This window comes from Leucopleurus acutus (genome assembly GCF_964270905.1).
Source record: "Leucopleurus acutus genome assembly, chromosome: 16".
In the NCBI taxonomy this organism is placed as follows: domain Eukaryota; kingdom Metazoa; phylum Chordata; class Mammalia; order Artiodactyla; family Delphinidae; genus Leucopleurus; species Leucopleurus acutus.
The window spans coordinates 26571381-26597957 of NC_139158.1; the positions used below are offsets into that span (position 1 = coordinate 26571381).

A 26577-nucleotide genomic window follows, 5' to 3' on the forward strand; every position below is an offset into this window, starting at 1 on the left:
AAATATATAAAGGAGAAAACACCCCACTCCAGTTCTCAGTCCACAATAACCACTTCTAGTATCTTAGTGTGCTGCCCATCAGTCTTGTCTATAATGTGTTAAAAGTGTAATTGAGACTCTATACTGTATGATTTTCATAAGCTTTTTTCCATTTCTCCATGTCTTTAAAAAAAATCTCTGGAAACTTCATTTCCAAATGTATTAGATACATTTCCAGCTGTATTAGATACTATTTTATAGACTGCTACCTTTTGGACATTGGTGATACTTCCTATTTTTATCAATTACTGATGTGGTGAGGATGCTTGTGAATAAATCTTTGCTCCCCTCCCACCCTTTTATTATTCCTTAACTGAGATTTGCAGCAATGGAATTCTTGCATTAAAGGGTCTGAATATTTTAAGTAGACTCCCCATTTTGACACACCAAGCCAAGAGGGTCTGAGGGTCAGAGCCGGTGGCCCTGGCTCTGATATGCCTGTCCCTCCTGCAGGCGATAAGGAGGGAGAGCCCAGCCCAGCCTGTTTGCTCTCCACCAGGACTGCTTTGCAATCCCCCCACCCCCCCACCCAGACAGAGTACGTGTGGGTATTACTCATCTTTGAAGCATGATTTGGGGAGTGGGTGGGGATGGTGTGGGGGGAGGCCAAGGTGGGGGGCAGGTGGGGAGTGCTGGACTGGGAGTCTGGCCTGGGCCCAGCTCCACCAGTGCCACCCAGCCTCCATCTCTTCCTCTGAAAAGAAGAGTAACCCTGCGAGGCATGAGGCCAGGGACATGAAGGTATTGCATGCAGATCGGCTGGGCTATCAGTGTCTCCGGCAGGTCACGAGGGTTAAACAGGTGAAGTCAGGCAGCCTCAGGGCCTGATGAACAGACACAGGAGGAAAGAAAACATTCTCCCTCCTTTCACTTAAGAAACCTTCCGTCGCTCCTCCTCGGCTCAATGTCCACGTCAGGCTGGGGGACTTAAGTGTGACCAGTAGGTTGTACTGAGCAATGCAGATTTTCTTCATGCTTCCTAAACAGTTTATTTTTCTCTACATAGAAGTTTTACCTGTATAAAAGAATCTTTATTTTTATTTCAAGTAACTTCTTTAAACTTTCAGAAGCAAAGTTTGAGTGAAATCTTCAAAGATACAAAGGGTTAATGAATGGTTCATGGAGTCACAAAAAAACATTTTGGATGCCAGCTTATCTCTGCAGGGCCAGTCTTCAGGTTGACCGCCTTTCACACCTGCTGCTGTCACACTGGAAGGGAATCAAAGGCCACAGTTCATTTCATATTTACAATTACAGCACTTGGTGTAATTATACTTGTTGTTTTATACATCAGAACAGAGTGTACGGTGGGAGGTCAATGTACAAAATGTTTCCTTAAACAAATGGACTAGCCTGGATTTTACAAATTAAATTCTTAAAAACAAAACAAAGTAAACCTCAAAACAACAATTTTAAGTAGCACTGAAGCAGCTCGGCCTGATGTGAATTACTCTCCATGAAATGCCTGACATCCCACTCAATTCTCCCAGAAAAAGAGATGCAAACTTTCAACGATTACAAGTAGAAAACAGTGATGGCAACTCTAACCACCATCATTCTAATCTTGAACTGAATCCTTTCAGAGGTTTAACTCTGAAACTGTCTAGCAACTCTTAAATAAGACAGAGTCGCCAACCGGATTTTGGTTTTTCCTCTGTGTTTTTTATATGCAACTGCCATGCCTATGACAAAATCTCCTGTTCTCCTAAACTTAACTTAGAGGACAGGCCTGGCCCTGGGCTCAGTCTCAGGGCTCCAACTTGCCCTGGGAGCCTTGTGTCAGTCTCTGAGGTTATTAGCGCAAGTGGGACTGAGACCCACTCCATGTCCTCTGAGAACCCTGGGTCCCTGCCAGGTGTCGTGGACTGGGCCTCCCAAGACCCCACGAGGAAGGTGGCTGGGTGGGAGGCACAGTGGCTTTGTCAGCCAAGCGCTGGGGTGCCAGTCCCTGCTGCCACAGGCAGAGGGAGAAGACCTGGCTGTAGCCTTTGACAGACAAAGCAGCACCTTGTTTACTAGGGGCAGAAAATAGGGTGTCCGCTCCCCATCCCCCTCGCCGCACTTAAGCATCAGAGCTTGGCTGGCAGGGAGGCTGGAAGAGTCCCTCAGAGGCTGGGCAGCGTCAGTCACAACACCTGGGTTTCCAGCCGTCGGACCTCCTTAACCACGTGATCAATGTTAATAATTGGGTTAAAGTACAGGGCCCAGTAAAACAGACAGTTGCAAACAAATTGAGGGATGAGGGGCCAGAACATGGCCACAAAAAGCCCCTGTGTTGATACTTTCCAAAAGTGGCTCCACATCCTCTGAGGCACAGTCCTGAAAAAGGAAGAGAAGCATTTGAGAGGCAGAATAGTGATGGCGTTTCTAACGACAGCGCCAAGGCACTCAGACCCTGGGCCTTTGCCTGATGCGGTCTGGCTGCCAGTGCTGCAGAGACCTTGTTTCCTGTCCCCAGTGCCCCAGACATACCTTTCCTGACCACTCCACCTTCAACTCCCAGGACGCAGCCGAGAGGGTGCCTCCTCAGGGCACTGTCGCCCAGTCCCCACGCCTGGTCCCACAGGCGAGGCCTCCCCAGCACAGTCCCAACTCCACCTGCTTCTTCGCTGGGTCGCTCTTGTACGTATTTAACATAATCTTTTCTCTGCTAGGCTGCAGGCCTTCAGAGTATAAACTGTCTTCTTTACCAAAAGATCTGTGGTGTCCAGCAGAGAACCAGGGGCAGAGTAGGGGCTCAATCAACTGTGCCTGAATAAGTGAGTTCACTGAATTGAAATAAATGAGGGAGAGTCTTGTCAGGTTCTCAGAACTATTTATAAGGCTGCTCCTGATGGATGAGGCCAAGACCCCTTCACGTCACGGGCTGTTTCAGGCTGAAAGGATGCTGGTGTGCTGATGCCTTACTTCTGCCTGCCCAGCAGCCATACCCTGTCTTCTGGAAGCACCTTTTGAGTTTCCCTTTAGGGTGTCTCCCTCTCCTATTCTCTTCCATGTGGTCTGGTTGGGGCATCAGCTAGCCCCTGGTTGGGGAAGAGGCTGTGAGTGCACACCTGCATCTGGACACGGGGAGCCCACAAACCCCTGCACTTGTGATGGGTTTGGGGTGGCAGGGGGAGGCTGTGACCCAGGCTGGGCCAATCAGAGCAAAGGCATGTGAGCCTCAGGCTTTCACAAGCCTCAGAAGTGCTCTCTTTCCTCCAGGGCTGCTAAGCTGCTCAGATCCACACCCAGAGTGATCAAGGGCCCCCAAACAAAGACGTTGTTGAGGCTGAACAGAACAGAGCTGTAAGGGGGGGGGAGGGGGAGGGAGGAAGAGGGAGAGGGAGGGAGGGAGAGGGAGAGGGAGAGGGAGAGGGAGAGGGAGAGAGAGAGAGAGAGAGAGGGAGAGGGGGAGGGGGAGGGGGAGGGGGAGGGGGAGGGGGGCCCTGATGACAGCATTTGGGTCTCTGGGTCCAGCCATGCAGGAAGCCTTCACTGGGCATGTCCCTTGGTAGGAAAGCCAATTTAGGTTGGTTTCTCTCACTTACAACCAAGAGTCACTTGACTCAGTGACTGTCTAGTCCAACTCTCATTTTATGCATTAATCCAGAGAAATTATCACTGTTCCAGCTGGTGGCAGTGCAGGATTAGAACTCATGCCTACAGAATTCCTCATCAAATCCCTTTATGCTCTGCCACACTGCTGCTTTCCGTAAAGTACCCTCTTCTTCTCACTTGTTTATTCCTCAATTACTGAAGCCCGTCACGCCCCGCGCCGCAGGAATTAGCCAGCACATCGCATGGGGAGAAGGCGCATGGGACGCACTTTGACAGTGAGCGCCACCAGAGCCACCCCAGCCCCAACGCAAAGGCATTTTCCTGTTTGCTGCTTAAGCAGTATTTCTAAACCAGAGCCCAGGGTGTCTTCTCGAGTCTGAACAACACTCCACAGAGGACTTCTCCTCCACTTGGTATTTCTTTCCCAGTCTCTGTTGCTCCAACCGTCTCCTACATAAAAACATACTTACTTCAGTTCACTTCTTGACCAGGTCCTCCAAAAGGAGAATAATTCCAGAACTGAGAGTAACATGGCATTGACGATGAGAAACCGTGACGTCCAGTAATGGACCTCCAGCCAGTCCCAAGCAAATTCAGCTATCAGCTGGTATGGAAGGAAGGAGTACTTGACAAGGAATTCTCTCCACTGCTTCCATGTGGGCTCTCTAAGATCCTTTAAAAATAACACACAAGTAAATAAAACTACATAAAAATGGACACAAAAAATCATGAGGATTGACTTTTACACAAAATACTGTGGTTATCCCAGTGAGTTTTACATTTATTAAAACATACATACACATACACGCATATGCAACAATCTAAAATGAGATTTCCATCCACAAACTCACCTTGTAATAATTAATCTTACACTGGATAAATGTTACCAAAGAGGCTGAACTGAGATGCTTGTTATATAATTGTGGAAGCTCAGAAGTAAAAAAAAATCTAAGCATGAGTAATCTAAGCATTATTAATAATGAGGTTGAAATGAATAAAAATTAACCAGCTTTACAATTTCTTTACCACTGCAAGGGTAGCTCAAACAATTTCAATTCAACAGCTCATCTGTGGGAAAAGTAAACATATACCTTTAAAAAGTAATTTTGGGAAAATGAAAAATTTTCCTTACAGAATTAGCAGGTAATCTGTAACAAGAGCATTTAAACAACTCATAAGCATCCAGAGGCTAATGAAAGCCAAGCAAGACTGTGTACAACGGAGCAGACACTGAGCATCCCAAGAAGAAAGTCAGCGTGCTAAGCAGGCAAGGGTTGATGGGGCTCTTTAAAACAGAAAGGTCAGGGGGTCTCTGTGCTCCCAGTCCAGCAAGGGCAGGGAACAGCTGAAAACTGGGTAATCAGAGAAACACTGTGCAAAGGGGCTAACCTGCAGGCTTAAAACTACACCCAAGGCTGAGGTTAGTTAGGTAGGCATTTGACTCAAGTGTTTAGAAAAGGGTCTTTGGAGATTTAGGAATTCTGTTTCAACATCATATACGATGATTCCTATATCCATGTGACTTTCGATATAAACGGATCAGAGGGACTGCCCCAAAAGTACCAATGTAAAGGACATTACCCTCCGATGACCAACTAGACACAATCACCCTAAGTCAATGCGGTCCACTGACAGTTCTGAAGGAATCCATCAGAACTGTGGTGGGTAACTATCCCTGCCAAAGGCCCTGTGGTCAGCTGACGTGATGACTCCCATCAGTGAGCTGGATGACAGCTTACTATTCTGAGGCCAACAGGACGGATACTAACCCTGCCTTGTGGTAGGACAAATAATCATCCTTTGGGGATCCTGTTAAGAGACAGATTACCAAGCTGGAGGGCCCACAGAGCTAACCCTTGGGCAATCTGGACCTATGCTATCTTCTTTTATAACAGAAGCAAAGCTGGGTTTTTTCCCCCTAAATATTTCAAATCCAGAGGGTAACCCCTCTTGCTATGCAATGCAGGAAACAAAACAGGCTTCTGGGAGTGGGGAAGTTCCTGCTGTATTTTCTTTCGTAGGGGCTCTCCTTGCAAAATTCAAATGAAGCCTCTGTTGTTTCCTCTTCCCTGACAGGCGCCAGCCATGTCTCCAATTCCATCCCACGCTGAGGAATGGCAGCACGAAGCCACTGAAGGCCCTCTCCAGACCCACCAGAAGCTTGGTGATGATGTCCTCCCCGGAGCTCTCTTCTTGCAGAGGGCAGATGGTATGGATGAAGGGCAGGAAGGTGTCTGTGTAGTCAAACAGGTAGAGGTACAGCAGACAGAGTCTCGGGGAGCTCTTGAGGGCGTACAGCAGGAACAGGGACCTGCCTGGGTTCACGGCCTGCAGAGGATGAGGCGGGTGCAGGGACTCGTTACAACAGTAGCTGCCCGCTCCCCACCCATGCTCCTTCCGTGGTCTCACGCCCTCCTCCACGTGGTTTGCACTGGGAATGAATGAATGAATGAATGGGAAGAAGGGGCCAAGTAATCCATCTGTTAGGCTACATTATAGAAAGATCCAGTCTCTCTCCATGGGTGGGGAGGGATAGGGGGATGAGAAGCAAGCTCCTAGGCACATTTAGAAGAACACAACCTTTCGGGAAAGTAATCAGTGGGCACCACTTAATAAAAAAATCAGAAGGCCTCACGCACAAAATATTTAGTGTTGCATTGTGCATAGTAGAGAAAAAGTGAAATCTGTGACCTCAGTCCTGAAGTTACAGTAGATATTTAGCCCAGAATTCATACAGCCATGGAGGAATGTATAGGAGGGGTGTTGGATAATGCTTATGTTACAATGTTAGGTGAAGAAAAGATCTAAGATGTGTAGCCATCCACCTCCACAGTGTCAGTGCCGTGAAAGCAGGGCCTGCCTGATTCAGGACTCAGATCCCTTTTCTAAAGGACCACCTGGCTCACAAGAGATGTCAGTACATGTTTGCGGAATGAATACAAAAATAAAACAGCTGTTTTAAGTACACTCAGAAAATTGTCTAGAAGAAAACAGAGCAAAACGCAATATTACCCCTGTCTGAATCTCAGGTGGGATTAGGGTCAATTTATTTTCATTTTCTTCACTTCTGTAAATTTTGCTATAATGAATGTACATTTATATTTTTCCTGATTATAAAAGAAACTTAAAAATGATTCAACTTACTTGATGCTACTAAGCATCAAGTAAAATGGGCAAAAGATGTGAATGGACACTTCACCAAAGAAGATAGAAGGATGGCAAATACGCACATGAAAAGATGCTCATTATCACTAATCCTTAAAGAAATGCAAATTAAGCCAGTGAGATACCACTGTACACTAATTAAAAAGGGGAGGGATGGGAAGGAGGGCTTACAAAGGGGCGGGAAGAAGCTTTTGGGAGTGATGTATACGTTCACTACCTTGATTGTGGTGATGGTTTCACAGGTGTGTACATATGTCAAAACTTAGCAAATTGTACACTTTAAATATGTGTATGTCAATTATAGCTCAACAAAACTGTAAAAACATATTCAACTTATTTGATGCTATTAGTGGCTTACCAATAAAGCTTTTAAAGTGTGATAACGGTTACATTTAAGAAGACAGTCCTTCTCTTTAGAGCTTCACACTAAAGTATTTAGGGGTGAAATAACATGATGTGTGGATATGCTTTGATATAATTCCAGGACTGTGGGTGTGGGGAGAGGGTGGAGGGGTACAGATGAATTAGGAGTGACCATGAGTCGATGCTCGTTGAAGCTGGGTATGAGTACTCTCTTCCCTCTCTTTTTGTATATACCTAACATTTTCTATATTTAAAAAAATTTTTAAGAGGTCCAACTTGTGAAATGGCTGATTCCAGGTCTGGGGCAGGAAAGGTACACGAGTAACTTGAACATCTTGTCGTGTGAGAACGGAAACTATCAAAGACTAATAAATCATGTTAAAAGGACTCATTAGCAAGTACGCTGTACCTCAATTCAAAAGTTAAATTTAAAAAATGGACTCAGAGAATAATTTGAAGAGACTGCTATTCAAAAAAGATGGGACAGTTGGAGCATCAATTAGAATAACTATTGAAATGTATTCAAATACATCAAGAATGTCAAAATACTCAGTTATTAATAATCCTAAAGAAAGAAATTGGTCACTTTTGGAGGACAACAGGGAAGCAAATTCTGAAACTGGTAAGTAAATGGAGAAGATCAAGCATTTAACCTGCCCTTCTGGTATAAACTGTACTTAGGATAATCAAAATGGCTGTTGACAGATTTCCTTTTTATTAAAGATGTATGTCAGCTAACAAGATGAAAAAGAAATGAGAGAGTTACAGTATCACCATTTGGCAACCCTTAATGAACTAATGGATCTAAACAATCAATGATCATGGGACATTATGAGCCTCTTGATGGAAGAAAATACCACACCTATAAAGCAGCCTTGCCGAAACACCAAACCTAAACCAAAGTAAGCCTCTAGTCCTAACTCCTAGATTATAGGATATGCAGGGGAAGAAGGGACCTGTTAGGTGACACCACAGAGAGATAACTGGCAAAGTACAAAACGTCAGAAAACTACAGGAGAAAATGATCTGGTTTCTTCAACAAATAAATGCAGGGTAATGACAGAGGAAGGGAGAATCTACAGACTGAAAGAGACTTAAGAGACATGACAACCAACAAACAACCCAATTAAAGAAAATTCAGAAGACCTGCATAGACATTTTTCCAAAGAAGACAGTGAGATGGCCAATAGGCCCATGAAAAGATGCTCAACATCACTAATTATCAGAGAAATGCAAATCAAAACCACAATGAGATATCACCTCACACCTGTCAGAAAAGCCATCACCAAAAGCACCACAGATAACAAATGCTAGAGAGGGTGTGGAGAAACGGGAACCCCTGTACACCGTTGGTGGGAATGTAAATTGCTGCAGCCACTGTGGAAAACAGTATGGGTGGTCCTCAAAAAACTAAAAATAGAGCTACCATATGATCCATCAATCCCACTCCTTGGAATATATCCAAAGAAAACAAAAACACTAATTTGAAAAGATGCAGGCACCCCAATGTTCATAAGAGCATTATTTGCAATTGACAAGATATGGAAGCAACCTAAGTATCCATCAACAGATGAATGGGTAAAGATGCTGTGGCATATAAATACACACACACACACAATGGAATACTACCCTTCCATAAAAAGAATGAAACTTTACCATTTTGCAACAACATGGATGGATCTGGGGGTATTATGCTTAGTGAAATAAGTCAGACATAGAAAAATAAGTAGGTATATTTTGACTTATATGTGGAATCTAAAAAATAAAACAAACAAATGCCTATAACAAAACAGAAACCAACTCACAGATATAGAGAACCAACTAGTGGTTACCAGTGGGGAGAGGGAAGGTGGGAGGGGCAAGACAGGGGTAGGGGATTAAGAGGTACAAACTACTATATATAAAATAAGCTATAAGAATATACTGTTTAGCACAGGGAATATAGCAAATATTTTTATAATAACTTTAAGTGGGGTATGATCTATAAAAATATTGAATCACTATGTTGTACACCTGAAACTAATATTGAAAACCAACTTTACCTCAAAAAAAAAAAAAAAAGACATGACAACCAAATGTGGACCTTGTTGGGACCCTGGGTGGAACAAATCAACTGCAAAAAAAAAAGTAGGGTATTTGAATACTGACAAATTATTTGATAATATCAGAGAATTATTCATCCTGGGGGGGTATATTGTGGTATTTTAGTTTTGTTTTTCAAGAAGTCTTTACTTTTTAGGGCCTCTCCTGGTGGTCCAGTGGTTAAGAAAACGCCTTCCAATGCAGGGGACACGGGTTTGATCCCTGGTTGGGGAACTAAGATCCCACATGCCACAGGGCAACTAAGCCTGCGCGCCACAACTACTGAGCCTGCACCCTGTGGAACCCGTGCGCTGGAACTAGAGAGAAGCCTGAGTGCCACAACGAAGATCCCGCATGCCGCAACTAAGACCTGATGCAGCCACATAAATTTAAAAAAAAAAGTCTTTACTTTTTAGAGAGTCAATAAAATGTTTACTTATGAAATATATGCTATCTCAGATTCAAAATAATCAGGGGTAGCAGGAGTAGGTATTACTGAAGTAAACACAGCCATGAGTTGCTGTCGTATGGGCTGATGGAAGTTTTGTACTATTATCCTGCTTTTGGGTATATTTGAAATTTTCCATAGTAAAAGTGTTTTGAAAAATCTAACTTCTAAAAATTATCTCTATATTGTAACGTAGGTGAGACATAGAAATATGGAAGTAGTTCTTCATTTTAAAGCAATGTTTCCCAACCTTTTTTTCATTATTACCCCTTGAGGAGCCTTTTAGACATTTTTTTCATAAGCCCTCCCCTGCCCCATGAATCGTTAACACCACAGACATACCGTGTGTCTGCTTATGTCCTGTGGTCTTTGGAGGGCCACAAGTCACTGCAATACTTAACACTTTTCACCCCTCAAGAACCAATGGCCTTGGGGGCGATGCTGCTCCTATTGGGTGTGCAGGCTCTAAAGGAATACAGGTCCCAGAAATAGAGCCCGAAGGCACCCAGCCACATCTTGGTTAGTACGAGACAAAGGGAGATGACTGGGTTACATGTTTGTAGGTCTGGGATCAGCTGGACCAAAATATCCCAACTCTGGGGCTACCTTCTATCAGAGAAGGAGGATAAACCAACCTCCCAGTTAGGTGGTTACGATGACAGCACTGCTGTGGGGAGCTGTCCCTCTCAGGTCTGACGAGAACAGTGGCACTCAGGGGCAGCCGCACCGAGGGGTCTTACCACACAGCCTGCAGGCTGAACATCAAGCGACCACCCCTGGGGAGGGGCTGAAGCACAGATCTGAAGGAGCAGACTGATGATAAGGTTCTGCCTGCTCTTTACAGTGGGACCAGAATACCATCCCCATTCACTCTGGTGAATATTAAGTTTACTTTGACAGATTCTAACTAGAGGCTCATTGCTGGATACAGGACCCAGAAAGGTTCTGTCAGATATTAAAACCCACCATAGGTCTAACATTGGCTACAAGAAGTCCAGAATTTGACTGCATTAACAAAACTAATAACTTATGATAAAAGAGAAGTAGGGATTTTTTTTTTAAACTGACAAACAACACAGAAAACAACAAATCATCTATCTTAGGACCCTATCCCCATTCTTCAAAAATTCTGAAACTAGTGTTTTCTCAGCTTTGAAGCAATACATGCACAAAATAAACACAATTTTTTCAAACGGCACAGAATTGTATTAAATGACAAATACAACTCACCCTTCCACTCAAGTCTCAATCCCTAGATGAAAACATTGTTAACAGTCTGTGTATCCTTCCAGAGATTTTCTATGACACATACAAATGTGTAGCTTTTCTAACGTGTTTTTCTTTATTTTCAGTTAACAACTTGGGTATCATTTCTTGTTAGCACACCCAGGGTCACCTCGTTCCTTTGTAATGGCTACATGTATGGGTGAGCTGTATTTATTTAACATGTTCCTAACAATGGGTGCTGAGGTTGTTTCCCACGTGCTATTACCAGTGACACTGTGGTCAACATCTTGTTTAATAATTTCTGTGACTCAAACATTCAATTCTCACTGTGACTCTCTGAGGTCATTGGCTGAGGAGGAAACGGGACCAGGAGGCCCAGGGACTTGCTGGCGTTCCCACAGTCAGTGTGCCCTGGAGGAGCCTGGCGAGGAGCCCGGGAGTCAGGCTGCCGAGCCCTCTCTTGATCACAGCGCTATGCTGCCTGTGCTCTAAATGCAAAGAAGTGAAATTGTAGACCAAAGAGTAGGGGCGGTTTAAACTTTAATAGTTATTGACAAACTGCTCTCCAAAGAGACTGCGCCAATTTAGGATCCGCACACATGAGTGCCTCTTTCCTCACGTTATGAAAGTTCTTATCCTTGATAATGTCACAGGTGAGAATGACGCCAGCGGGTTGTCTCATTTGTACCATAATTATCAGTGAGCATTTTTCCCCCATAAACTTATTGGTTATTTGTATTTATTTTTCTCCATGATGTCTTTTTTAGGGTATAGGTATCTGTACTCCAGACACTCTATGACTAATAAAAAATAGAATATTCGTTTTACACTACAGTATTCGCTAAATTCTCTCTGTGAAGGAGAACCAGGTACAGTCACACTGAAGAACAATTTATCAGCATCTGGTAAAGCTGAAGATGTGCGTTACTTGTGACCCAGTAATCCTATTCCTCAGTGTATAGCGCAAAGAAAGTCTTACACATGAGCACACGAACTTTCCAAGAATGTCCACAGCAGCCCTGTTTCTCATAGCAAAAATGGAAATAATCTCAGTGGCCATCAATGGGAAAATGTATAAATGGTCATGCACTTGTGCAGTGGAATATGGCACAAGAGAAAAAGAGAGCCACAGACAAAAGCTACTTGCAGAAGGATAATAAGTTCAGTTCATGCCTTTTATGTTAAGGTTAAAAACCTAGAACATTGTTCCTAGAGCTGTGGATATATACCCATAACACAGGTAGAAAAACAGGCTCAGGAAGGATACACAGGCATAGGGAAAGTGGGGATGCAGGGGGCTTCGGTTTTGTCTGATGTATTCATGAGCAATGGGCAGGCAGATAACTGATATCTGGTGCTCAATACTTATTTTCCATTGAAAAAATAGAGTTCACCTTGTATTCCCAGAGGTTTTGCGGGGGCTTCACACCCAATGCTTTGACTCGCTCCAGTTCCATGAGGATGGCTCTTCGGTGGCTGCTGTTTTCTATGGTATATGGTGCCCTGGAAAATTCTTCCTCTGTCAAAGTTAAAAGCAACCTAGGGTGTGGGCAAGGAGATAGGAGGAGATGTCTTTTGAGATTACATCCTGGAAGCAAACTTTCCACAGTCGGAGTTCCACCTTATCAACACAGATAAACACTTTAGGCTTGAGGTAAGACACCTAACATATGAAATAAGATTAATAATAGCAAACAACTGAAAGCTTACTATTTGCCAGTCCCTCTATTTTTTAAAGTGTGTGTGTACAGAAAAAAAAAATTGGGAAGAAATCCAATAAAACATTATGACATTAAGAGTAGTTGTTTGGGGACTTGCCTGGTGGTGCAGTGGTTAAGAATCCACCTGCCAGTGCAGGGGACACGGGTGGGATCCCTGGTCCGGGAAGATCCCACATGCTGCGGAGCAACTAAGCCCGTGCTCCACAACTACTGAAGCTCGCGCACCTAGAGCCCATGCTCTGCAATAAGAGAAGCTACAGCAGTGAGAAGCCCGCGCACCACAATGAAGAGTAGCCCCTGCTCGCCGCAACTAGAGAAAGCCTGCACGCAGCAACGAAGACCCAATACAGCCAAAAAAAGAGTAGTTGTTTGGGGATAGTGATTAAATAAAGATAAGTGTAGATCCCTTATCTGTTCCCTTTCATCAGAAGACGTGAATTCACCTCCACAGTGATTCCTTGTTAAAAGTGCCCCGTAAAGGTTTATTCCCTTTCACTCAACAATTCCAGTTTTGGAATCTCTCCTCTGGAAGGAAGACAGTTACAGAAAGACATATTGTATTAAGTGGGTAGAGAAGTTTCTTTAACTACAATTCAGGGCGAGGGTGGGGAGGTGGTACAACTTCTTACAAAAAACAGACAAAGTGGGAGTATTTTGCTTCCTCAATAGAGAGTCAAGTGTTAAAAGCTCAGTTCAGGGGGAAAAAATGGACCAGGGTGGGAGGTGGGGCAGTCTAGCAGTGAGTGGACTACACGTCTGACTCAAATGGGTTAGAGAGCGGCTGCCTGGTGGTCTAAGTAACACCCCTACGTGTTCCCCCTTCAAGGAAGGGAGGGACCCCAGTAAAGATGGACAGGGCTCCGGAAGGGGCAGGGGGATTTGCTGATGGGCAGAAGCAGGCTGACGCATAGCTCAGCGATGAGTGAGCTCCTCAAACTAATAGGTTCCTCAGAGCATTTGCACAATGTAGTCTGGTACCGTCTGGAGCAGAAAAAAGGGAAACACCACATATGTGTGCTGGTAGAGATTGATTAATAGACTCTAGCCTATACACATACATATAAACACAGGTTTGCTTAGTACAATCGTATTTCCAGTTTAAATAAATAAATGTTATTTAACACATCCATATGTATGCCTGTATAAACATTGAAAAAAATCTGGACAGGTGTCCAGCAAGATGATAATAGTGGTTTTCTCTGAAGAGCAGGATTATGAAGGTATTTCATTTCTAATGTCCTACAATTCTACTTTATTATTTTAAAATAAATAAATATATGTTACTTTTATAATCAGGAAGCAACAAACAATTAAAATGTCAGTCGATGACATAAAATGGTTCAGCTGCTTTAGAAAACAGTTCAATGGCTCCCCAAAAGGTAAACACAGAGTTACCTTATGACCCAGCATTTCCACTCCAAGACAGTACTGAGTATTGAAAATACACGTCCACACAAAAACCTTTATATACAAATGGTCGCAGCAGCACTGTTCCTAACAGCCCCAAAATGGAATCAGTCCAAATGTCCATCAACTGAAGAATGGATGAATGAAGAATGGAAATACTCTGAACAGGCAAATCCAGGAGACAGAAAGTAGAATGGTGGTTCCCGGGGGCTGCGGGAGGGGAAAATGAGGATTGACTGCCTTTAGCAGGAGCTCTCTTTTTGGGGATGATGGAAATGTTCTAAAACCAGACTGTGGCGATGGCTGCACATATCTGTGAATATATTAAAAGCCACTGATTATACTCTTTAAATGGGTGACTTTTGGGGTTACGTGGATGGTGTCTCAATAAAACTGTTTAAAAAATGTCAGTGACGTATCAGAAGATTTTGCTCCTCACCTTCCATTTACTCTTTCAGATAAAAACCTGTCTCTGTAGAGAGAGGCCCAAGGGCCCAGCTGCTCCAGCCAGAGGACAACTTCTTCTGCTGTCCATGTGGCCACAGTCTTGTGCACCAGGAGGTCGTGCTCAGATTCCCTGCTGCTCCAGTGATACACCAGCAGGACCACCTGGGGAAAAGTGACATGGCCCTTATTCCACAGCAGGATCAGAGACGCCAGTTTCTAAATATGTGAGCGTGGGGCCGGGAAGGAAAAAGCTGAGCTGGAAGGGGATGATGCCAAGTCCATAGATATGGAAGCCGGCAACACCACTGCCATTGAGATCTGGGGAGCGTGACCCTTGGTGGGCTCATCTCTGCTGAGTCTCAGGTCGTCAGGGAACAGAGACAGGAATAGGACTCACTGCAGGGCACCAGGGAGCACTGCACCCTTTTCCCCATCAATTTGGCCAGTGTAACTGACTCGCGTGCCTTTTCTATTGGAAAATTTGTAATAGTTAGATTTTTGTAGCATGGATAGATCTTAAAAAGAAAATAGTCTCTACACTGGAAGTTAGTGAAGGGCTGTGCTCAAGACATGGCCTTGAGTTCCAGCTTTAACACCTTTCTGCACCGGTTTGCTCCTCTCTACAGCAGGAATAATAACAGTGCCTATTGCATAGGTTGTGAAGAGGATGAAATGGGACAAAGCTAACATTTACTGGGCTCTGAATATTACGTTGCATATACTTGCATAGGCAACATACCCAGGTTTCAATGTACATAGTGAATTACCACATTCGGTCACATCATTAATCATTTAGGGGTATTTCAACAGAACTGACTTCACGGGAAACTGTGGGAGGGAGGGGGACAGAGAGACATAAACTTACTGCCACACCAGTTAAAGCTGTGAGCACTCCGGAAAAGAATCCCCCTCCCCTCTGCTGATTCACTCGGCCAGTGTTGGGAGCTGAAAGAATCTTATCATTCCCATACTTCTGAAAGGCTGCGAGACTCTGGACTACATCATTATTCTGCTGAATGTCTGCAGATCGCATTCTAATTGCATCAGGAAATAATTTTTCAATGGCATCCCTATGGAGAACAGAAAAAAAAAATCACAAGACAGTTTTTTGACTAAGTACACTTATAATGTTTAGAGGCCAAAATAAAACTACTATCAACATTTAATAATATATAAGGATTCTAGAAGAATGGACAAGAAGATTGGTTATGGCCCTGTTGGTAGCAGCAACAAATCAGAAACACCTATATGTCCACTGTTAGGGCAACAGCTAAATAAAACATAGCATATTCAAACATACAGTGGAAATACATTCATACAGTGGAAACATACATAGTTTTAAAAATGAATTTTCTGGATATCACTGTGTATCAAAATGAATAAATTTATCCACATTGTTGAATGAAATAGTAAACTGCAGAAACACAGTACACCACTGATGTGAGGAAATATTTGCATTTCCTATTGGCACATAAATGTATAAAAGTATTTTTAAAAATCTGAAAGATGACAACTAAGTCATAACTGAAATTATTCTGAGAAAAAGGAAGGAAGAATTGTAAGATGGGGGAGGAGGGGTTGAAGGGGTCTTTATCAGCAATGTTCTGATTTTTTTAAAAGAATGTAAATGACTATATATGTACTGCTTATGTTATTAAAAATTAACTCAGAAAAAAGGTGCAGTTCAGTAGTGAGAGTGAGACCAACCCTCAGGTCATACTGTAGGCTCTTCATTTTCGATTATACACAATCAGAGAACCCTTCTTCAATTTAAGGTTAACCCGCAGGTAAACCAAGGCTGAAAGGTCAGAGCAAAGTGGTGTAAATACATCTCCTGTGAAAAAGAGAATGCTGGGTTAATGTTTTCAGTGGAACTTCCTGGTACTCTGTTGATAACAAGAAGGCAAGAGAAAAGGATTTTAGCCTCAAAGACCTCACAGGGACATGATGAACATTATGAGTGGAAGCAGAAATAAACCTGCTATCTGAAGGTCTTAACAACTGTTGTGTGATTCCATGCATGAGAAACTCTATTAATGTGATAAATGCAACAGAGTTTAGTCAAAGATTATGAAAACCAGCATCAAACCAGTTTTCGAGAATCATACAGTTAGACCATCTTCTCTATGAGACCTAGAGTGTTCTCAGTGAATACACATCAATAAGAAGTATTATGTGCATAGGGTTACAGACAATGGTCTGATAACCAGCATTTCTTTCTTTCCCCCATTTATAATAAACAAACAAATCACGGTCACCTGTGAGGAAGGGAGTCGGGACTTCCAGGTCCCTGAGCTCCCTGACTCACATGCCAGCAGATCCAGAATGACCCCTGAGGCAGTGGGCTCCACCCCTCTGGCCTTTCCAGATGCGGCTGCTCCCAGTAAGAGAAACCACACTGTACAGGCCCAATGAGCTACCCACGTGGGCTGTTACCTGAGGAGAATATTGACTTTGGGGAAACCTTCCCATTTTTCTCTGCATTCTGGACACTCTGTTTTCTTCGAAGAGGCCCACCACAGAGCTAGGCAGTGCCGGCAGAAGCTGTGCCCACAGTTCAAGGTGGTTGGGTTAACCAGGATGTCGTAACAGCAGTGGCAGGAAAATTCCCTAACAGAAATCCGAGGGCTGCTGCTCTGGAGAGGGTCCTCTTCCTCAAGGCTTGTCATGTTCAGATCATTCTGCGGAGACTCTTCCATCTCTTAGCAAATTCTGGGATCCACAGACATAGAAAATTCCAGACTCAGAAAACTGCTGCAAAGCATCGTGAAATCTAGAAAAAAGGAGACACCAACAGAAATAGGAAAGATAATATAGTAGGTGTTTGAGATTACAGTCATTCTATTGATATTAAAGCTCTGATTTTTAAATGTGACAAATTTGGTTTCTAAAAATTTACATTCCATAAACCACATAAACATCACTAAATTTTTCTGACCTATTGTCATAGTTTCAAAAATTAGGTAAAGGGCTTCCCTGGTGGCGCAGTGGTTGAGAGTCCGCCTGCCGATGCAGGGGACGCAGGTTCGTGCCCCGGACCGGGAAGATCCCACGTGCCGCGCAGCGGCTGGGCCCGTGAGCCATGGCTGCTGAGCCTGCGCGTACGGAGCCTGTGCTTCGCAACGGGAGAGGCCACAACAGTGAGAGGCCCGCGTACCGCAAAAAAAAGAAAAAAAAAAATTAGGTAAAGCAAAATAGTATAGTGGAAAGTTCAATGGACTTGGATGAGGGAGGCTGGAGAATTCTAGATCCTTCCATTCTGCTAACTTCCTTTGAAGATGTAATTTCTTTGGCCTCAGTTTTCTCAATGAAATTTCTGAAGTCCTTTCAACGTACATACTTTTAAATAAGCCAGCTTCTTGGCCCATGAAAATGTCTGGAGTCGGCAACAACAGATGTACTTCATATAAATAACAGAGTTTATCCAAACAAATCTGCCTTCCCCTTAGGTAATTAACTCTTTTGACACCTGATTTCAGAGGCTTCCACAGGAACAGTACCTGGAAGACAGTGAGGTCTGGTTCTCTGAGGTGCCCTGTGCCAGGTCCACTTGCCTGGGGCTTAATATCCACCCCCCCCACACACACCCCAAATCAACCGAAACATGCACATCCTGCCTTCTGGATCCCACCAGTTTGGTGCCACAGAAACACACTAATGTCACTAATATGCAAATGGCTAAGGACCATTCTCTTCTCATCCTTATCTGGGTCTTAAGGGAGTTTTTTATTGAGAAGCAGTATGATGGTGCCATGAAGTCAGAAGCTCAACTCTCCATCTCCGGGATGGTGCCTAAGTTACCTGGGCTCTCTGAGCCTTGTTTCCTCAGCTGTGGAATGGTGCTTACAGTACACAAACCTTCAAAGCTTCTTGTGAGAGTTAGAGATAGTGAACTAGGGTGGTGGATGGTGTAAACAGGGGCTAAAGAAATGATTATTCAGATTGTTACTGGAATTAGCATGGCGTAGGCACTGGTGGGGAAGAGTTTCTCAATCTCACTGTTGTTAACAGGCAAGAAGGTAAATTGCTCTCGATCACCGACACTGGTCACGCAGAGAAGGGCTCTTCGCAGGCAGTGGTTAAGAACACAGGTCCCTGGGCTGGGGTGCCTGCATTCTTACCCCAGCTCTGCCATTTACTAGCTTTGCGCTCTGGATTTCTTTGAGTCTCAGGTTTCTCATATATAAATAGGGATGGTAATAGTATTTACCCCATTGGGAGGTTTTGAGAGTTAAGTAAGAGAATGCAAGTAAAGTGTCTGGCATATGGTAAGCAGACCATAAATGGTAGTAATTTCCCTGATTTTCAGGGAATTTAATCACCTTTCACAGGGCACAAATTTTATATAGAGCATGATAACACTATATTTTAAACAAGCAAATCTATAAACAAAGACTAGAAGAAAATACAATGAAGTATTAGTAGTTGGTTGGGTGGGGGAGGATCGTGATTTTCTTGGTTTTGGTTTTCTGTATTCACCAAGCTGTTCTTAATGAAAATGATGTTACGATAACTGAAAAAATATAGAGAAAATTATAAAAAGCAATCATATTTGCTCATTATTTGTATGTTTAGGAACATTTAAACATTTTCTAACTTCTTCCCTTTGGGCAGCCTCTTCAAATTACTAAGGAAGTAGGAGATCTTATATGTATAGGTTTTTAGAAAAAGGAATCATCATTTTGGCAAAGTAGTTCCTTTATTTGGCTACTATGGATTAAACAACTACCATGTGGACAGTATTATCCCAGGAAATAATAATTGGACCATTGCTAGCTACTGACCATCTCTGGGGAGCTGGGCACTGGCAGGCACTTTAAGTACATTCATGAGCACATCTTGATTCAGTGTTGGAAGAAGGATTATTATTATTATTTTTTTTTTTTTTTAAGAAAGGGCCTCCTGCTCAGAGTCTCAGGAGACCAGAAATTGGTCACCCCAAAGCAGTGCCCCTCAAGCAGACCATTTCACAGGGAAACCATTAGGGAGTAAGCTGGGCTGGGCCCAGGCTGCAGGGCAGACAAGAGGCCGAGAGCACTGTCTCCAGGCCCAACCAGTTCTCCTCTGCCCCCTCAATGTTGCCTACCAGGTGACCCCCAAGCACACACCCTCCAGCTGACCCTGCAGGATCTTGCCCCCAGGCCACAGGCAAGGCCTGGATGGAGGCCAGATGTTCCTTGGCCTGGTGCCAGGCCTCCCAGAGGGCTGACACTGTGGCTGCAGCTTGCTTGCCCACCAGCCTGCCTGGCCCCGACAGTGTCCTCGGGTGAGGAGTGGGCCTGCCCTCGGCAGAGGCGTGACCACCACTGCCCACCCACAGACAGGCTGACACAGGGACAGGAGGCTGCAACAGGATCCGGTTTATTCTGCTTTGGAAGGGTGGTCCTGAGAGTGGCAGGTGCCACCCTGTCTGGGGCAGAGGGAGGGCCCAAGGGCTGGTTAAGGCCAGTGGTGGGAGACGCAGGGGGATAGGCAGCCCCTATAATGCAGTGAGGCCAGGTTGAGGCCCGGAGGCAGCTGTGGTAGGCCGGGGTGATGCCCCTGCGCCCAGGGTGGAAGGCACTGGGCTGGGACCAGGCCATGGGTACGGGGCCATGACCCAGGCCACATGGGCACCCCGGGAAGTGGGGCACAGGGTCACAGGACACGAAACATGAAACACAGGCACATGAGTAAGCACGTGGACAAGTGGGCACAGATTCACAGGCCAGAGGAACACCCGGTTTCAGCTGGACACATGGACACCATGGTGGTGCCATACAGACCACAGGGGACACATGGACTCGATGGCCACAGGGGACAGCCCTGAGCCATGAACTGCGAGGACAGGGGAAGGGGGCCTTTTGGCATGACTGCACTGGAATTGCGAGAAGAGGGTGCTGGGGGAAGCCCATGTGCAGACCCCGGGGCTCAGTCCGTCTTCCACACTTTGTTAAGCAGCTTCACCACCTCGTCGTAGATGACAAACACGATGGCCACGTCCAGGCACACCCGGCCCAGGCGGGGGACGGTGCCCTTGTAGAACGCCTTGGGGCCCTCGTTCCTCAGGATCTGCAGGCCGCGGCCCCACGTTGTGTGGTACTTATGCGCCTCCAGGCCCTGCATCCGGGTCTTGATCACGTCCAGAGGAGTGTTACCACGGACACTGGCTGTGCCTGTGATGGCGCCAAACACACCAGTGATCAGAAGGGTTCATAGGGGCTTGTTGGGGTTGTCCCCTTGGTACCAGTTGTGCAAAGAGGTCACGACGAAGAAGAGAATGGCCTGGTTGGATCCCTGCTTCAGCACAGTGGCCACGATGCCCTGGTAGGTCCCTTTCAGCCCTTGTTCCCAAACGATCTCCCTGACCCCGTGGAAGAATCCTCTGTATTTGGGGCTGGGGGAGGTCTGGTCATGGATTAACTTCACCTTGATGGTCTCCATGGGGCACACGACCACCATGGCATCTGCCACACCGGCGCCCAGGCCGCACAGCAGCCCGCGTGTGCTGTCTAGCCGTCCCTGGGTGTCCCGCATGTGGTTGCTGAGAAACTCGAACATCCCGAACCGGACGGCCGCCTTTGGGATGGAGCCGTAGAGCAGGGAGATGAGGCCGCGGTACAGGCCCGGTACGCCATGGTTGTGGACCGTCCGCCGCACGCAGTTCCCAATGCCCTCGTAGCGCGGCGGGTGCAAGCACTCGTCCAGCTGCAGCTGCGTCTTCACGTGCTCGGTGGGGAAGGTTTTGCAGATTTCTGTGTCGCCTGCCAGGATCGCCTTCCCCGGGTGTGTGAGGGTGGCCTTCCTGGGTGCGGGCGCCCCTGCCGCCAGAGTGTGGGGCGTGGCCATGGTGGGCGGGGTGGGGGGCCCGGCGGCGGCCTCTCTTCTAACAGGGGTTAGAAGAGATGGGCTTGAATTGGGCGCTGTTCTTGGTGTTTCCTGGGGAGCAGTGAGTGATATACCTGGAGATACAGGTCTGATACAGGGTCTTGCGTGACTGGTTAATGAGAGGTGGGCAGATGGGAGCACATAAAAGTTTCGGAGGCATTGAGATCAGCAAAGCTGTCCTTGAGGATGATAAATCTCATCAGGAAGGCGGGCTGAGCGGGGACAAGGTAGAAGTGAGGCGCCGTCACTTCTGAGATTAAGGTGGCAAACATGAAAATGCAAAGAAAGGGATCAATCTATCCAAGAGATGTTACAAAAATCCTTTATGGGCTTTGGTGATTAGAGAGCAGAATGATCAAAGATGTTGTCTAGGTTCTAGAACAGGGGAAGAAGAACAGTTCTGCTGATAGAAATGAGTCACTGTAAACAAACGGAGCCCAGCTTTAAGAGAAGTAAGTTGAATTTCGGAAGAGTCGAGTTTGCAGTGATGACCAGATCTCCAGGTAGAACTGTCTAGTGAGCAGGTGGAGATCTGAAACTGGAGCTGGGAGTTAAGGGGGAGGCCAAGTGTATGGATCTCGGAGTCATTTGAAATGACAACATACATGGAAATTAATTTCTCACAAATTAACCTTTTAAAACTAGAATGCACTGATAATTCTTAGTTTACCAGATCTGAAAGTTTATTTCTCATGAGAGAAAACAAATCACACACAGACATCAGAAGGGTATTTTATAAGTCATGTTTTGGGACTTCCCTGGTGGTCCAGTGGTTAAGAATCGCCTTTCAATGCAGGGGACGCAGGTTCGATCCCTGGTTGGGGAACTAAGATCCCACATGCCGTGGAGCGACTAAGCCCGCGAGCCGCAACTACTGAGCCTGTGCACTCTAGGGCCCGCGTGCCACAACTAGAGAGAAGCCTGCGTGCCGCAAGGAAAGACCCTGCATGCCACATAAATAAATAAATACTTTAAAAAAATGCAGAGGGAACAAAACATTAAGGATCTGTTTTTTTTTTTAAAAAGTCATGTTTTGAAAAGCTGAGGTGGCCACTAACTCTGTGTTTTAATTGTCTTTGACAATCTAGAAACTGCATGGACTTTGATTACTTCTTAGGAATCTTGCTCGTTTCATTTTACCCTAAATTCAAAAACTGGAAGTTAACAGAGAAAGAATGCACAGCTTAACTGAATTCAGCTGATCTCTTCTGCTACTTCTGTCTGTAAGTATTTGGGTTCTTTCCATTAAAGAAAGCAGTACTTTTAGAGGACGAAAGTGCCTCTTACGTGATAAAAAACTAGCTCAGATACTAGAGTTCCAAGTTGTGGCCTTCTGACTTGGATAAACACACCCTCCTGCACTGGCAATGGTTAAAGGCTTCTTTGAGGAGAAGGCCCAATGTTCCTTTGAGGATGTTTATGACTGTTCTCTACAAACTTGGCACACACACCAGCAGGTTGGAGCTGGTTCGCTGGCTGAGTTCCTTCACAAGGAAGCACGTGTTAGAACACACCCGCAGCCTACTGCTCTTTCCACCTCGTCGCAAAGCCTCAGAGAAGGCTTGGGGGACGTGGTTAGGACAGGGGCGAGAAGAATCATTCCATTCCCACTCCCAGTGCCCTGTTCACATGGAGACACTTTGGTTTGTGCTTAAACAACACATGAGGGCTTCCCTGGTGGTGCAGTAGTTAAGAATCTGCCTGACAATGCAGGGGACACAGGTTCAATCCCTGGTCCAGAAAGATCTCACATGGCCGCAGAGCAACTAAGCTCATGCGCCACAATTACTGAGCCTGTACTCTAGAGCCCGCAAGCCACAACTACTGAGCCCGCGTGCCTAGAGCTCGTGCTCCGCAACAAGAGAAGCCACCGCAATGAGAAGCCCGTGCACCGCAACGAAGAGTAGTCCCCACTCGCTGCAACTAGAGAAAGCCCGCACACAGAAACAAAGACCCAATGCAGCCCAAATATAAATAAATAAATTTAAAAATAAAATAAAATGATGGCTGGAACACCACATAATTGAAGAGCACGGCGAGACCCCTGGACTGAGTCACTCTGAAGAGCTGCAGTTTCTGAAAGTTGAAGTTGTGTCTTGCACAACTGATGTCTGGATTGGCACTTCAGGGTGTCAGGGCACACTCTGAAATCACTTGCCAAGCTTGTGTTTGTGCACACGAGTGTTTTCCTGAAGGAAATCTATAGTTTTTATCTGATCTCAAAGGGGACCAAGACCCAAATTAGGTTAAGAATCATTGTTTATCCAGTGGGATAAGGGCTTTCTTAAAGTACCCACTGCCCTGGCTTCCTAGAGTGCCTGTAATGAGCCCAGGTGAGACTTTTCACAGTGTGGCTGCATTACTGTCAAGAGCAGCCATCCTCCGCGACCTGTCAGTCTCAACAGTGGTAGCCACTGCTCGGGGGCGACATCTAGTCTTTTTCTTCACGTGGTGCTTCTCTTTCTCTCCCTCCCTCTTGCTCTTTCTTTCCTCATCTTCCTTCTTCTCTTCTTTTCTATTGAATTTGGTGCCAGCATTTAAAAAAATCTCACTTCACATAAAAACCCAGATTCCTGGCTGCTTCTGAAAATCAGAAGATCTGGCAACACTGGGCTCTCCTTTTGTGTGACAAGAATCAGCTGAAGCTGAGAATCTGAGCAGCTGCCCCCTTCACACAGGGCCAGCTGGCTCCAGTTTGCTGCAGTCCTCACCCAGCTGGTTTCCTCATTTCCACTAGCTGCCTGACCCCTGTGGATATCTGTGTTTTCACAACCTGTTCCGTAAGGTAATGCCTTCAGGGTCTACCGATGAGTGTTTGACATTTTTGGTTAACTGGCCTTAGGTTAGAAAGCTTCTGGAGTTCTATCAGCTTACTTATTGCTGAGAAAGTGATTGCTTATGAGGTTTCCCACACAATTTTCTACATTACCGCTTCTATTCTGCTTTAGCGTCAGAGGCTCAGTAGATTGTGTGTGTGAAAGGCTGTGGATGAACCTGAGGGCAGGGGCCAAGTCTAAAAATTCTAAGTCAGCTTTATTCTCACCATATTCTCACAGACCTAGCTCAAAATGAGTGAGAGTCCGGGGGTTTCCTATTTATCAAATATTTCAGTAGAGGTCTTTAAAACACTTATTTTAATTTTTTGGACCTATTACTTACTTCCTGGTTCTGAGAGACAGTGTAATGCATCTCAGTTTTAAAATCAGAAGACAGGTTCTGATTCCCAGCTTCACTACGAGCTGTGAGATCACAGGCAAGTTATTCATTCTCTCCAAGGCTCACATCAGCATATATAAGCAATGGGGTTACTGCTCCTGATCTCACAGGACTGTCCTGAGCATTAAGAGCACAGCACACAGGAAGTGCTCGATAAACGTGGTCCCTTCTTCCACAGCACGTTCCAGGGGGTGACATTTCCCAATCCGTACAAGTAAGGAATCCCTAAGTGGGTGGTTCTCATGCCCATGCCCCATAACCAACAACTTCCTCTACCATGTAACATTTACTTATTTATTTACTGAAATGACCATTTGCTTTTATTGCAAGAGACATGGACACTTTTATTTTTTTGGCTGCGCCACACAGCATGTGGGATCTTAGTTCCCCGACCAGTGATTGAACCTGTGCCCCCTGCAGTGGAAGCGTGGAGTCCTCACCACTGGACTGCCAGGGAATTCCCGACGATGTAACTTCTAAAACACCTGGAGAGATATTACTTCCAGAGGAGCACACCATCTCTAAAGTGGCAATGTCAAGAAATGGCATAAAATCTTAGAAAGCATTAACATGTGAAATATGACATGAATATGCACATATGAACAAACTGTACAGATGACTTTTTCTAGAATGTTCACGGGTTAGGTCTGTTGGCACAACTGATAGGAAACAATTATCACAAGATATTTATCACCATGACCCTATGTATGTTCTCCCAAAGAAATACCTAACTGACATGGTATAGTTATCTGAAAATCCATGGAAAAAAAAAAAGGGCTGGGACACATATACTGTCCCAATAATTCTATGTAACTGAAGACCCTAGAATGAATTTGGCTATTTTGTCCCTGGAAGGAAAGTTGTTGGTCAAGTGCTTCTCTGTGGATTTATCCAGAGGGTTATTCTCCAGGAGGAGGCAGGGGCACTGCTGTAACCTATTTCATTGTTTAATCACTCAACTCACATTTAAGAAAATTAATATAATAATTTTTATTGAGTTTATCAAAGAAGATTGCATTAATTCTGAGTTTAAGAATTTTTATACCTTAGCTTCTGAAGACTTCACTATGTGATGACTGTTAACTCTTTAGAAAGTGTAATTATCAAGCTGTTTGGTTCAGTGTTATATAATTATGGTTCTACCTCTTCACTCAACAAAACACTGATTGTGACTATAATACATACCTAACGTTTTAGGAATAATCCTTTGAAGAGCTAATTTATTGGGATTCCGGCCTGAAAAATATGATCTCAATCACTTCTTACCAGGTTCACTGCAAGAATAAAAAGATTTGGGCTTCCCTGGTGGCGCAGTGGTTGAGAGTCCGCCTGCCGATGCAGGGGATACGGGTTCGTGCCCTGGTCCGGGAAGATCCCACATGCCGCAGAGAGGCTAGGCCCGTGAACCATGGCCGCTGAGCCTGTGCGTCCAGAGCCTGTGCTCCGCAACGGGAGAGGCCACAACAGTGAGAGGCCCGCGTACGGCAAAAAAAAAAAAAAAGAAAAAAAAGATTTTGGCTTTAGATGGGTCTCTAGTTAGGTTATTTCTTCTCATTACGTATTACCCGACAACAGAGAGTAATTACAATTGCTGATATTTACTGAGCCCTTATATAATGTGAGAGGCACAACAATCTTATAGGATAATTATCACTATCATCTCCATTTTACTGATGAGAAAATGGAGACCTAATTAGTATAGGACAGAGCCAGGTTTTGTTTGTTTTTTTAAACAACAACAACACAATTTTTTCTTTTTTTTGGCCATGCTGTGCAGCATGCGGGATCCCCAACCAGGGATCGGACCCATGACCCCTGCAATGGAAGCGTGGGGTCTTAAGCCCTGGACCACCAGGAGATTCAGAGCCACGTTTTAAATGACGGTCTGACATTAAGCCTGTCCTCGTAACACTACGTTGGTCTACGTCACATCATAGAGGGGCCGCTGCGAAGCTGAGAAATCCAAACTAGAATCTGACACCACTGCATTTTGGAACATGTGAACTCCTGCTTGTGGCTCTTAGGGTGAGCATGCTGTTCCTCATATGAGACAAA

At 45.0% G+C, this 26577-nt stretch overlaps 2 protein-coding genes across 2 annotated transcripts in view; both read right to left on the reverse strand.

The window, feature by feature from the left end:
- Window positions 1–995: 995 nt before the first annotated feature.
- Window positions 996–26577, reverse strand: part of BFAR (bifunctional apoptosis regulator) — a 29489-nt gene continuing 3907 nt past the window's right edge. The window contains exons 2-8 of the mRNA XM_082858075.1: window positions 16876–17212; window positions 15305–15509; window positions 14432–14601; window positions 12259–12403; window positions 5734–5907; window positions 4050–4252; window positions 996–2358 (exon numbers count right to left, since the gene is read on the reverse strand). Coding sequence (XP_082714201.1) covers window positions 2166–2358; window positions 4050–4252; window positions 5734–5907; window positions 12259–12403; window positions 14432–14601; window positions 15305–15509; window positions 16876–17138 — 1353 coding nt within the window. The 5' untranslated portion in view covers window positions 17139–17212 and the 3' untranslated portion in view covers window positions 996–2165. The remainder of the gene's footprint in view (window positions 2359–4049; window positions 4253–5733; window positions 5908–12258; window positions 12404–14431; window positions 14602–15304; window positions 15510–16875; window positions 17213–26577) is intronic.
- On the reverse strand, window positions 20350–21267 carry LOC309973383 (tricarboxylate transport protein, mitochondrial-like; the record flags this gene model as incomplete). The annotated part of the gene is given in 3 exon segments (XM_082857607.1): window positions 20350–20625; window positions 20627–20638; window positions 20641–21267. Coding segments are annotated over 3 exon segments (915 nt in total).